Source organism: Labeo rohita, chromosome 25 (genome assembly GCF_022985175.1).
Source record: "Labeo rohita strain BAU-BD-2019 chromosome 25, IGBB_LRoh.1.0, whole genome shotgun sequence".
NCBI lineage: Eukaryota > Metazoa > Chordata > Actinopteri > Cypriniformes > Cyprinidae > Labeo > Labeo rohita.
Window position 1 is genome coordinate 11,040,328 of NC_066893.1, and position 13,735 is coordinate 11,054,062.

Consider the following 13,735-nt stretch of genomic DNA (forward strand, 5'->3'; position numbering starts at 1 on the left):
CTTATTCAGGTCAGTACTAAATACAAAATAACATGCATTTTGTATGTTTTGGTAAAATAATTAACATTATGCAGATTCTGCAAGGTGTGTGTAAACTTTTGACCTCAACTGTAAATTATGGAAAAATTCCATCAGTGGAGTTAATAACAAGCCACACAATACAATGAGATACAATTCATACTGTATCTGTTGCACAAAAGATGCAGGGCTAGTTACCTAATTCTGAGGATCAGTGGTTTGATCAAATCACAAAGTATGAGTACCACTTAATTTATGAAAAAAAAAAAAACTTTCTGAGTGAGCTTGTATGGTGCAGCAGTACGCAATAGTGCAGCGTGAAATGGGAGCGGAGTCCATCCTACTGCTGCCGAAGGGAGAAGAGCTTATCAAGTGGAAACACTGCTCTGGTGGGGGTGGTGTGTGTGTGTGTGTGATACAGAGAGATTTCCCACTCACAGAGAGGAAACCCTGTGTTGACAACATGCCAGCAGTGCTGTGTGGGTGTGTTTGTGTGTCACTTTTGTATGTGTGTGTGTTTAACACTCTAAAAATGCTTCATTTGAGGGCATGCCAGAGCTGCTCAGTGAACAGATAAAGACATTAAACGTTTTTATGATCTCATATCTCCTCGGTATGGCCCGTCCAAGTATGACCGCTGTTTCACGAGGCTCAAAAGAGATTACATGACTAAGCATGGTAGTTATTAAGCTCATCTTCCCTGTCTTTTCACCACGGTCAGCTTTGATCTATCTAGATCTATACCTGTGGGTAATAGGTTTAGTAAGCCGTGCCAAATAGATAAGCTTTGTCTTCTGTTCTCCCGCAGCTGGACAATGTGGACGAGCAGGCGGCGCAGATACGCAGAGAGTTGGATGGGCGACTGCAGCTGGCCGAGAAAATAGCCAGAGTAAGAAACCTTCACCTGTTTCTGCCTTTATGTTAAAAAAAAAAATAAAAAAATAAATAAAAATTTGTTAAAAATGGGATTAAATATTAGAAGTTTTTTTTTACTTACTTAAAAGTGGACTAAATTACTTTTGTTTGTCTGTCCCCATATTGGTGCACATCAGGGTTTCCTTCACATATAAATCACAGACAAATGACTCATGAATCAGTTCATTTTGATGAGTTCATCAAAAAGATTCACAAAAGTCTCAAACTCATTGTTGACTCAGTAAATCATTCAGAGACATTACATAGAAAGTAAATAAGAAAATAGAAATATATATTTTTTAATTTTGCAGATAAAAAAATAAAGTAGTTATGATATATCATTCCAGTAAAAGTAAAGAGTAAATCATATAAAAATAACAAAATAAATAAATATGGAAAAAAGAAAAAAAAAAAAAAAAAAAAAAAAAAACCACACACACCTATTACGGTTACGCTATTTTTAATAAATAAATATGGAAAAAAAAAAAAAAAACACACACACACACACACACCTATTACGGTTACGCTATTTTTAATAAATAAATATGGAAAAAAAAAAAACACACACACACCTATTACGGTTACGCTATTTTTACATATTGTCAGTCATATTGTCAGACTCATTTTAATTTTGCACAAAAACAATAAATAATAATAACAATAATAATAATAATAGTTGTGCTACTTTTAGTATATTTTGGACTATGACTGTTAATCATTCCAACCAGTTGCAGAGTAAATAATATGAAAATAAATAAAAGTAAAATATATACATTACTTTTGCACCAACAAATGTTTTGCACCAACAAAATATAAAATATATATAATAAAATATAATAAAAATATAATAAAAAATATAATAAAATATATATATATATAAAATAGTTATGGTATTTTTTTTGTTACAGTTAATACTATACAGTAAATACTATAAAAATAAACAAAATAAATAACTACGAATAAAATATAAGTGCCTACTTATTTTGTATACTTATATTTACTAAGTCAAAGTCAGTCATATTGTGTACTCATTCAGAGCCGTTAAGTAAACTTCAAAAAAAGGAAAAACAAACAATAAATAAGAATAAAAGAAATGTTATGAAAAATTGCATCCGCCCCCCCCCCCAAATATTATTAGTTATGCCATTTTTTAGCACATTGTGGAGTAAGTGATTTATTCAGTTATTGTATATCCGTTATTGCATTAATAATACATTATATAAAATATAAAACATTTAAATAGAACAAAATAAAATAATTAAATAAATAAATTTGCAAAATACACTATTTTTCAGTGTATTGTTGATTAATCAGTCATGTTTTGAGAGTAAATAATAAATAATGTAAAATATCATATAAGCAACAAAAAAAAATATTATTTGTTAGTCTGTTAACATACAATAAGATTCATTAGTTAGCATTAGTTAAAGGAGAAGTCCACTTCCAGAAATTTACAGATAATGCACTCACCCCCTTGTCGTCCAAGATGTTCATGTCTTTGTTTCTTCAGCCGTAAAGTAATTATGTTTTTTTGAGGGAACCATTTCAGGATTTTTCTCCATATAATGGACTGACATGGTGCCCCGATTTTGAACTTCCAAAATGCAGTTTAAATGCGGCTTCAAATGATCCCAAATGCGGTTGTAAACGATCCCAGTCGAGGAAGAAGGGTCTTATCTAGAGAAGCGATTGGTTATTTTCATTAAAAAAATAAAAAATTTAAATACCTTTTTAAAAAAGAACTCCAATCGTATTTTGTCCCTCAACTTCAAAAATCATTTCAAAATCATCCTACATCGCTGCAGAAGTACCGACCCAGTCTTTGCAAAGTGAACATGCAAAGAACATCAAACACCCTTAAAAAAAAAAAGGTAAAACAGCAATATAGGGTGATTTTGAAGTTGAGGGAGAACATGAGATGGGAGTTTTTCGACATACCCTAACTGTCATGAACCGGAACATAAACAGTCCAGGCAGAGTAAGACAAGACGAGCATTTGAGATTAAAAAGTATATCAGTTGTATGATTTTTATGAAAGTAACCAATCGTTTGGCTAGATAAGACTCTTTTTCCTCGGCTAGGATCGTTTACAACTGCATTTGGGATTGTTTGAAGCCGCATTTAAACTGCGTTTTGAAAGTTAAAACTCGGGGCACCATATCAGTCCATTATATGGAGAAAAATTCTGATATGTTTTCTTCAGAAAACATAATTTCTTTTACGACTGAAGAAAGAAAGACATGAACATTTCGGATGACAAGGGGTGAGTACATTATCTGTCAATTTACTCCTAGTTAACATGAACTAAGAATGAACAATACTTCTACAGCATGTATTAATCTTAGTTAATTTTACAGTACTTTCAGCATTCACTAATTCGTTATAAAAATCAAGTTGTGTTTGTTAACATTAGTTAATGCACTGTGAATTAACATGAACTAACAATGAGCGACTGTATTTTTATTAACTAACATTAACAAAGATTAATAAATGGTGTAATAAATGTATTGTTCATTGTTTGTTCATGTTAATATTTTAACAAGCAATAACTAATGGAATCTTATTGTAAAGTGTTACCGTTTTATGCGATACGTTGTTGACTAATCGTAAGGTTGAATCAACTGTACGGGTGCCAGAAAGTCATAGTGTTTATCTTGTTTCCTCCTGCGTCCGATAGGAGAGGAAGTTTCCAAAGTTTATTTCCAAAGACATGGAGATGATGTTTGTAGAGGAGCTCAGGTCGTCTGTTAACCTGCTGATGGCGAACCTGGAGAGCCAGCCTGTGGCCAAAGACTTCAAGCCTAAAATCAAGCCCAAACTCACACCCATGAACAGCTTCCTGGACATCGGCGATGAGAACGACTTGCCTCTCTCCAAATCAGATGTGGTGCTGTCGTTTTCTCTGGAGGTGGATATTTCTGAAGATGCCATCTTTGCTTTACACGTCACCATTACCTTGGTGGTTGTGATGGTTTTCATTTTGTGAAAGCATAATGGCTACAAAGCATTTGAATGGATGAATAAAAAACATTAATTCCACATGAATAAACTGTCTGACCTAGGAATTCTCTAAATTTCTATCTTTTTTTTTTTTTTTTTGTATAGTTAGTGGGTTGTCTAAACAGCTAGTTGTCAAAAGCACCACAAAAAGAATAAAATCTAAATTGTCACTCTTTGGATGCTTTTCAAATGTCATGTGGAGTCTAATCATGTCATCTTGTTTCTTTTGCTCAGATTGTGATCATTGAGGTTCAGGGGCTGAAATCCGTTGCTCCTAACCGGATTGTGTACTGCACCATGGAGGTGGAGGGAGGAGAGAAGCTCCAGACAGATCAAGCCGAGGCCTCCAGACCACAGTGAGTATGGTGATATCACCGATAAACATAAGAGCCCTGAACATGATATATACACTGGTGTTATATACACAGACACACTACCATTCAAAAAGGTTGGGGACAGTACATTTTAATTAAAGAAATTAATAATTTCAGAAAGGATGCACTCAAAAGTGACAGTAAAACCATTAAAATTTATAATGTTGCAATTAAATTCTGTTTCAAATATTTCTTGTAAACTTTCCATTCAAAATTAAAAAGTAGCCTATCACTTTTTCCACAAAAGTACTAAGCCACACAACTGTTTTCGACAATAGTAAATCAGCATATTGGAATGATTTCTGAAGGATCATGTGACACTGAAGACTGGAGTAATCATGCTGAAAATTCAGCTTTGCATCACATGCACAAATAACATTTTAAAATATATTCACATAGAAAGCTGTGGAAAACCAGTTTCCACCGCTGAATTAAAAAAAAAAAAGAATTGCGAGATAAAAAGCAGCAATTACCTGACTTTTTCTCAAAATTGCGTGATAAACTAAGTTTATAAGTTTATATCTTGCAATTCTGCCTGTATTTCTCGCAATTGTAAGTTCATATCATGAAATTCTGAAAAAAAAAAGTTCTGAGCGCAAAAAATTGGAATTCTGAGGGAAAAGGTCAGAATTCTGTGTTTGTATCACGCAATTCTGAGAAAAAAGTCGGAATTCTATTTTATATCCCGCAATTCTGAGGAAAAGAGTCAGAATTCTGATATCATGTAATTCTGAGAAAGAAAAGTTGGAATTCTGAGTTTATATTTCGCAATTCTGCCTTTATTTCTCGCAATTGTGAGTTCATATCATGCAATTCTGAGAAAAAAGTCGGAATTCTGAGTTTATATCACACAGTTCTGAGAAAAAAAGTTGGAATTCTGAGTTGATATCTTGCAATTCTGAGAAAAAAGTCGGAATTCGGAGTTTATATCACTCAATTCTGAGAAAAAAGTTTGAATTCTGAGTTTACATCACGAAGTTCCGAGAAAAAAAGTTTGGCTGTCTGAATTTATATCTTGCAATTCTGAGAAAAAAGTCGTAATTCTGAGTTTATATTGCAATTCTGAGAAAAAAGTCGTAATTCTGAGTTGATATCTTCCAATTCTGAGAAAAAAGTTGGAATTCTGAGTTTATATTATGCAATTCTGACTTTATTTCTCGCAATTGTTTATATCATGCAATTCTGTGAAAAAAAAAAAAAAAAAGTCGGAATTCTGAGTTTTTATCACGCAGTTCTGAGAAAAAAAGTTGGAAGTCTGAGTTTATATCACACAGTTTTGAGAAAAAAAGTTGGAATTTATGGAGTTTGTATCTAGCAATTCTTTAAATCTAACAATTCTGAGAAAAAAGTAATAATTGTAAGTTTGTATCACAAAATTCTGAGAAAAAAAAGCCAGAATTGTTAGATAAAAAGTCACAATTACCTTTTTTACATTTTTTATTCAGTGGCGGAAATGAGCTTCCACAGAAAACAGCAATTTGAAATTGTCATAATATTTCACAATAATTGTACTATTAAGTACTATTAAGTACTATTAATTTTTGATTAAGTAAATATCCTGGTGAGCCTAAGAGACTTTCAGAAACAAAAAAAAATCTTCTCAACTCAAAACTTTTGAACATAAGGTAAACTGGAAGGTAAAGTTAACAAATCCAAAGGTCAGTCCTCAAACAGGGTCATGCAAGGTCAAAAAAGAGTCCCAAAATCCAATATCATATCCAGTATTATGCCATAAATGAAAAATAAAGGTCAAAAACAAGACTACGTGAAGATAGACAGCTTTCTGTCTCACAGTGGCATAGTTGTGGCTTTATTTCTGATAATTGCATTTATGAATCTTGTAAATGTCACATTATGTCTCACAGTGTGAGATGTATTTCTTTATTTCTTATTTTATTTAATAACTTTAGCTCACCATCAGCTGTTTTATTTTTAACTCTAAAGTGGAAAAAGGGTGAAACCACATCTAAAGCCTGGTAAAGGCTCCCCCTGGTGGTTAGGAGTTTTGTCCCCTTTTTTTTTTTTAATAAACAGATGTAAATCCAGGCGCCAATGAACTTGTCTAATAGACTACACCTTTAAATAGAATTTTTTTCTACAAAATGTCCCTACATGTCTTAAAAATAGCATATATATGAATGTCACTGTAGGTTAACAGCATGTTCAGTTATGTTAATTAAAAGTGCTTTCTACACAGTCATTTTTTTATTCAGATATGTACACACTGTGCCAATCTCTCTAACCTTTTTAAGGTCACTGCTCTATTTTCATTCTATAGTACGCTGACTTACAAATCTGTTGGGAGCATCTCACACTTGCTTTTTATCTTCAAACCTTGAGCATGAAATTGCTCTTATCTCATCAGCTCCCCATTAGCGTAGTGACTTGTTTTGACACAGCAGACACATTGAAAATATGCCAGCTCCACAGCTCTGAAGTGCAAATGCGGCTCTGTCACACTGCTGCACCCAGAACGACACTCTTTATGTACGAGACCGAGAAATGTGAAGCGGTCATCATTGGCTCCAGTGTTTTGTGTGATGCTAAATGAATCGCTGGTTCCCATTGAGTCCATAGTGTATCTGCACTAATGATGCATCTGACCTGAACTGACTAGCATGTCAAAGCTGTAATATTTATTAAGTAGACCATGAGCTGGGATACTCAATAATTGGAATTGCAGTCGTCTAGAAATGCTTTTGTGGAGGTTTTCTGTGTTGATTAGGGATGTGTCTGACTGTGCTTCCTACTTCCCTATAGATGCAGTTACATTAGAAAAATTTTGGAGATGTTTTGTTTGTAGTTATTCAGAGCTTCGTAGTCATTTGCAAAATCTGCAGAATTTGTCATCTCATGGATTCCTATTGAAACAACTAGATTTTGACAGCAAATATTCATGGAAAAATGCAGAAATCATGCACCCTGTGCCATGATTTTGGGAACTATCACAGGCTTTTATCCACTTGTATAACTGCAACATTTAGCTGTTAAAAATTTCTGTGCCATTTGCATTGTCGTGCAAATTAGTGATTTCTGTATGAAGTTTGCAACATTTTTTCCCTTAAAAGGAACCCTGGGTATTAAGTCTTGATTTAAGTTATTTAAAAAAAAATCCACATCGTTTTATACATATTTTGGACTATGGGGGGGGCGCCATTATTTTTGATGATGTGAAATGGTTGCTCTTGGTGAGCTACTGGCATCACCTGTTGTTATTTTTACCACAACACAACTCAGAATACACAGCGCTGAGAAACTCCTTCAGTGGCTGTGGCGTCATGACAAGTGTCGGCATGTTTACATCCTGCCAGGATGGCATCTAGCGTTTCTTGTCTCTGCCATTTGTTAGCTCTTTCAGTTGCTGTGCTCTACTAAAAGCCTCAAAGGCATCAGGGCTAAAGTGGAGAGAACAAAGACGCAGGTCTTTAGGAAGTTTTATTCGTTCACATGCCATCTTTTCATTCTTTTCTCCTCTTCTTTTTGTTAGGAAAGCAGCGTAGACTTACATCGCTTCTCTTGTTGCCCTTCGACTGAAAATTACAACCAAAAGCTGCACAATGTGGCATTGTATCTGTATTTTATTTTCCGAGTTGTGTTGCGGTAAAAATAGCAACAGGTAGCGTCAGTAGCTCACCGAGTGCAACCATTTGACATCATCGAAAATAATGGCGCCCCCCATAGTCCAAAATATGTATAAAATGATGTGGATTTTAAAATAACATAAATCTTTCATGGTTTTTCTACTACATATTTCAGTAAGGGACATCGTTTACATTAGATCGTTTACATTCTAAAGAGTTTTCTACCAGTCAGACAGTTGATGTTCACTTGTTAAGGTGCATTTTGGGAATTTCTAGGAAACGAACAAATAATTTTGACTGTTTGACAGCCCTACGAATTAGGGAAATTAGTATACTCCTTCACTAGTGTACTGACTAACTAGGAGCTAATTGAGACACAACCTAGAAGAAACTGAATTTATATGTGATTTAAATAACATACTGAGACCTGTTCGCCATTATAATCGTTCAACAACTGGTTCTTTTCATTCATGAATGGTTACTGAACGAATACGCCCATCACTGACCGAGTTTACGACTGAGTTTGAGTCCGAACGAGAGCTCTCATTCGTGAACGAATTGAACGAACTGGTAAATGTTGTTTGTGAACGAATGTGTGCTGTGTAGGTCAGTCATTTGAGTCAGTCTCGTTCAGCAATCAGCAGAAAGCGAATGCAAAGCACAGTTATACGCTTGTTTATATATTCATATTTAACATACAGAACATAACTCCATGACACACTTAAGGTAATCCACTTATTTAGACTTATTTGTGTAGTGTTTAGATCAGGCACACATTTTAATGAAGCCAAATACAAAAAGTTTTTGTAACAAGTAAATACAGTACACTGTAAAAAACTATTTGTTGAGTCAACTTAAAATAATTTGTTACCTGGCTGCCTTAAAATTTTAAGTTCAGTCAGCTCAAAAAGTTTAGTCAACTTGAAATGTTAAGTTGTCCTATGTGACAATTTAGATATTTGAGTTGTTTCAACTTAAAATTTTAAGGCAGCTGGGTAACTTACCTAGCTCTTAAGTTTAACAAACCAAATTTTTTGTTAAGTCAACTCAGATATCTAAGTTGTCACTTAGTACAACTTAACATTTCAAGTTGACTAAACTTATTTTAATTGACTAACTTAAAATTTTAAGGCAGCAGGGTAACAAATTATTTTAAGTTGACTCAACAAATTGTTTTTTTGTTTGTTTCGTTTTGTTTTTTTACGGTGTACCTTCATTGACTTAAGACATAAGACACTCTTTTTCACCACCTGTTCAAATGTTTATGTAATATGAAAAAAATAGTCACTAAACGAATCAGTGAACGAATCTGAATGACATAAACAATCTCAGACCAGATAACAAAAAATATTGTAACACATTACTTTCCATAAAAAGCAAATAAGTAACACAATTAGTTACTTTTTTTAAAGGGAGTAACACAATATCATAATGCATTACTCTTAAAAGTAACTTTCCCCTACATACATCCAAACTGCCTAATGTTACCGAATGAAATGTTGATCTGGTTTAGGACTCTATGATCTATGCTTTGATCATCGATCTCAATCTGATCTGGTAGTAGTCTTTTACAAAAATGCTATTTTCTCAGCTTTTTGTTTAAATGTTGCTTTTTTAAAGCTTACCCATTTTCAAGTGTTGATAAAAGCAGAATGCATGAAGCTCTTTTCTTTCTTTTGACATATTGCATATTCAGATATTGATGAAAATTTTGTAAAAATGATCAAAAATGCTGGTGGTGGCAACTTAAAAAAAAATGCTGTTTTTGAGCATGGATTAGTTATTCCAATCAATACATAGACAATCAATGCATCTCCCTCACATTTTAGCATTTCAGCGTATTGGTTTTAGTTGGTTACGTCCTCATTTGTTGAGTAGATGTTAAGTGATTGTGTATTTATAGAAGCAGTTACTTTCAGTAGCTTTCATGTTATTTTAGTGCACTTTGATTGCGGACTTGAACTGATTGCTACTTTGACCAGGTAAATGCAGTTTCCGACTCTTTTTTTATTTTTTATTTTTTTCCTCAGAGGTCTCCTGAATCAGTCTTACATCCAAGCCTTCCAGTATAGGCATGAAATGACAAGGAGGAGGAATTCATCAAGACTAGATGAGCTTTCTTGCTCTCTGTGAAAGGCGGGTGGCCTTTAAGAGTGTTAAATAGAAAGATGAGTCAGATCACTGTCATTTGCCCAGCCATTTAGCAATATATGCTAAACGGATGCAAACAATGATAAGTATACACACATGCATCGTGGTGCTCTCGAACGTGCATTGGCTGACATGGAAGAAAAGAAATTGTTGAATAAAGTCGTTACTTTTTGTTTTCTTAGCATGCAAAAATTATTCTTGTAGCTACATTCTGGTTGAAACACTGATGTCACATGGACTGTTTTAATGATGTCCTTACTACCTACCTTGCGTTGCTGTCTATGCAGGGTCAGAAAGCTCTCTGATTTTGTAAAAAATATCTTAATTTGTGTTCCAAAGATGAACACAGGTTTACAGGTTTGGAATGACATGAGGGCGAGTAATTAATGACAGAATTTGGGGTGAACTATCCCTTTAAATAGATCTAATGGATGGTCATTTTGGAATGGATTGTTTTTGTGAAAGTTAAAGTATGATTTAATTGTACACAAACAGATGACAGTACTTAAAGATCATGGCAAATTTCCTCCTTTAATGACCTCTGTAAAACATTGCTTGCATAGCATTGGCAACTTTATATTGTGCGCTTATATTGAGGATGCCAATTGTTGTGGGTTTTTTCCTTCTTATATTACATTTCTAAGACAGCTATTATTCCCATTTTTCTCCAGCAGACACTCGAAATTGAAATGTCACTTGTAATCTCATCAAGGTGAATCAGTGGCGTGTGAGATGATTTCAGTGTGTTTATTGTGCCGTCACCTGCTGGAGTCATGTGGTTCAATCCGACACTGCTCACATTTGACCTCACAGTATGATGTTAATTAGCACAGAGGAAGCAGATCTTGCGGATCCCAAGATTGGTGCATGTGACCGTTTTTCCACTTCCACCGAAGTCCACTTCCAGAACAAAATTTACAGATAATGTACTCACAGAAATTATGTTTTTTGAGGGAAACATTTCAGGATTTTTCTCCATATAATGGACTGATATGGTGCCCTGATTTTGAACTTCCGAAATGCAGTTTAAATGCAAACAATCCCAAATGCGGTTGTAAACGATCCCAGCCAAGGAAGAAGGGTCTTATCTAGCGAAACGATCGGTTATTTTTATTAAAAAATACAATTTAAATAATCTCAAACGCTCGTCTTGTCTTACTCTCTCTGAACTCTGTGTATTCTGGTTCAAGACAGTTAGAGTATGTCGAAAAACCCCAGTCGTATTTTCTCTCTCAGCTTCAAAATCACCCTACATCACTGCAGAAGTACCGACACAGTCTTTGCAAAGTGAACATGGAAAGAAGATCAAACACCCTTAACAAAAAAGGTAAAACAGCGATATAGGGCGATTTTGAAGTTGAGGGAGAACATGAGATGGGAGTTTTTCGACCAACCCTAACTGTCATGAACCGGAAAAAAACAGTTCAGGCACAGAAAGACAAGATGAGCATTTGACATTAAAAAGCATATAAATTGTATTATTTTTATGAAAATAACCAATCATTTCGCTAGATAAGACCCTTCTTCCTCTTCCTCCTCTTCTTTGTCCACTCCCCTAGAGTCGAGAGCAGTTGAGTTTTTTAAATCCATTCAGCCGATCTCCGAGTCTGGCGGTAGCACTTTTAGCATAGCTTAGCATAGATCATTGAATCTGATTGGATCATTAGCATCTCGCTCAAAAATGACCAAAGATTTTCGATATTTTTCCTATTTAAAACTTGACTCTTCCGTAGTTACATCAAGTACGAAGATGTACAAAAATTGGCCTATTTTCAAAAAAAGTGGAGTGTTCCTTTAAACTTGGGGCACCATAGCAGTCCACTATATGGAAAAAAAATCCTTAAATGTTTTCTTCAAAAAACATTATTTTTTTTATGACTGAAGAAAGAAAGACATGCACATCTTGGATGACAAGGGGGTGAGTACATTATCTGTCAATTTTTGTTCTGGAAGTGAACTTCTCCTTTAAAGGAGGGAAAAATTCCTCAAAATTGTGTGAAATTATTTTTAAATCATGTAAATTAATTGTTTTTGCACTGCAAGTGAAAGGTCCTACTATTGAAAATATGTCAGACCTATGTGATTGCATCGTGCTGGAATTAAATTAGAATCGCATTTTAATCTGGCTAGTGATGTCATTTCCTGGAAATGTGTTTGCAGAGAAGGCATTATAGTAAGGCAATAGATATTTATTATAAGCCTGTTATTGGCTTTGTGCACATTACCACCAAATGAAAGCATAATGAAACCCATTTTCTTCAAGGTGTTTATACTTGCATTTGTTTGAATACTTTAAGTACTCTTAGATGAAACTCTCTTCTGCAAATCCCCTGAGGCCATTTAAGGATGATTATTATTCCCTAATAATGTGAGTGTCTGGTTTTGTCGACATGAGCATGTTGCAAACAAATGTGACTAAATTTAGAAAGTCATTTTTAATGTGAATAAGTTATTGCATCATTGCACAGATTTTTATGAGATGCTAAAATCTGTTGTTTTGTTGCCTTGGCAACAGTTTGCTTAATAAATAGTGCGCCCTACTTGTTTTGGGGGTTCAGACTGCCTCTAGGTGGTGAGAGGTCACAGTTAGACCAGTAACATCAACAGACCTCCCAAAATATCCATCTTCTGATGAAGCTCCCCAAGGCGGGTTTGAGCTGTAGACAGTGTCAGTCAGAGTGAAGACTGCAGGATCTTGTCTGTCGTGTCATTGGCAACAGCTGTACCAAAATTCAACGTTGGCTGTTCATACAGTAGACAAGCCGTTCTTACTTAAAGTGGAACGTGAGGTTCACACTAGGGGCTTAGTAACAACTAACTAGTTTGTAACTAACTCTACTTAATTTGGTTGCACTGTAACTTAGGTTGTAAATACCTTCAACGATTAGAAAAATACCTTCAAGAGTAGGAGTTGTTTGCCTCATGCAATTAATGGTAAAAATAAGCTTCCATTGATATATGATACTTGGCTAATCATGACTTAATGTAATAGGTATTTTTATTTGTAAGTGAGATTCAGAAACCCAGTTTGAAATTAATAAGGAGCAGAAAAAAAAGCTACGAACAAGAAAACATAAGAAATGGAATTTATTTATTATGACTGAATTTATTTAGCATGCATAACACAGAGCAATGCACACAAGAAGTGTGCTATTTAGAATGTGTCTGTGTTAAAGACCCTCAAGCCATTTATTCACATAATATTCTCTCTCTTAAAATGTGAACAACTGTAAATGTCAGCATTATCATATGTTTAAAAGACTGAAACATGAGCTTATTGATGCAATTTAGTCACTTTTTTATTCAATTTATTCCTGGTCTGAGGCTTCTGTAAAAATTTATATGGTTTTAATTTATATGTATACTTGTTTCAACTAAGTTTAATGGTGCAATGGAAAAATAGCGTGTAAGCCGTTACTTAGCGCTCCTAGACATTGCAACAAGTTGTACCAAACAGGGCTCTACGCTTACTTTTCTTTTTAGGAGCACAGTAAAAATTTCAGGAGCACCTTCTAATCAATAATCAAAAAATCACAGGTGATTTCAATGATTCACAGGGGAATTTAGTTTTTACCTTTGTAATGGCATTTTTCTAACTGTCACCTTTTATGTCAAAATTTAAAAAAAAATTATACACCACCTTGTGGAACAGCTGATTAGTGCAAAACAAATTCAGTTACCATGTGCGGCCTGCAC

The 13,735-nt window shown here is 34.4% G+C and overlaps 1 protein-coding gene across 8 annotated transcripts in view; it reads left to right on the plus strand.

Annotated features, from left to right (window-relative positions):
- cadps2 (Ca++-dependent secretion activator 2) overlaps positions 1–13,735 on the plus strand; it is a 197,579-nt gene that overhangs the window by 79,593 nt on the left and 104,251 nt on the right. For all 8 annotated transcript variants that reach the window (XM_051100201.1, XM_051100202.1, XM_051100197.1 and 5 more), the window contains exons 4-6: positions 827–907; positions 3,611–3,841; positions 4,168–4,289. In XM_051100201.1, the coding sequence (XP_050956158.1) occupies positions 827–907; positions 3,611–3,841; positions 4,168–4,289 (434 nt within the window). The remainder of the gene's footprint in view (positions 1–826; positions 908–3,610; positions 3,842–4,167; positions 4,290–13,735) is intronic.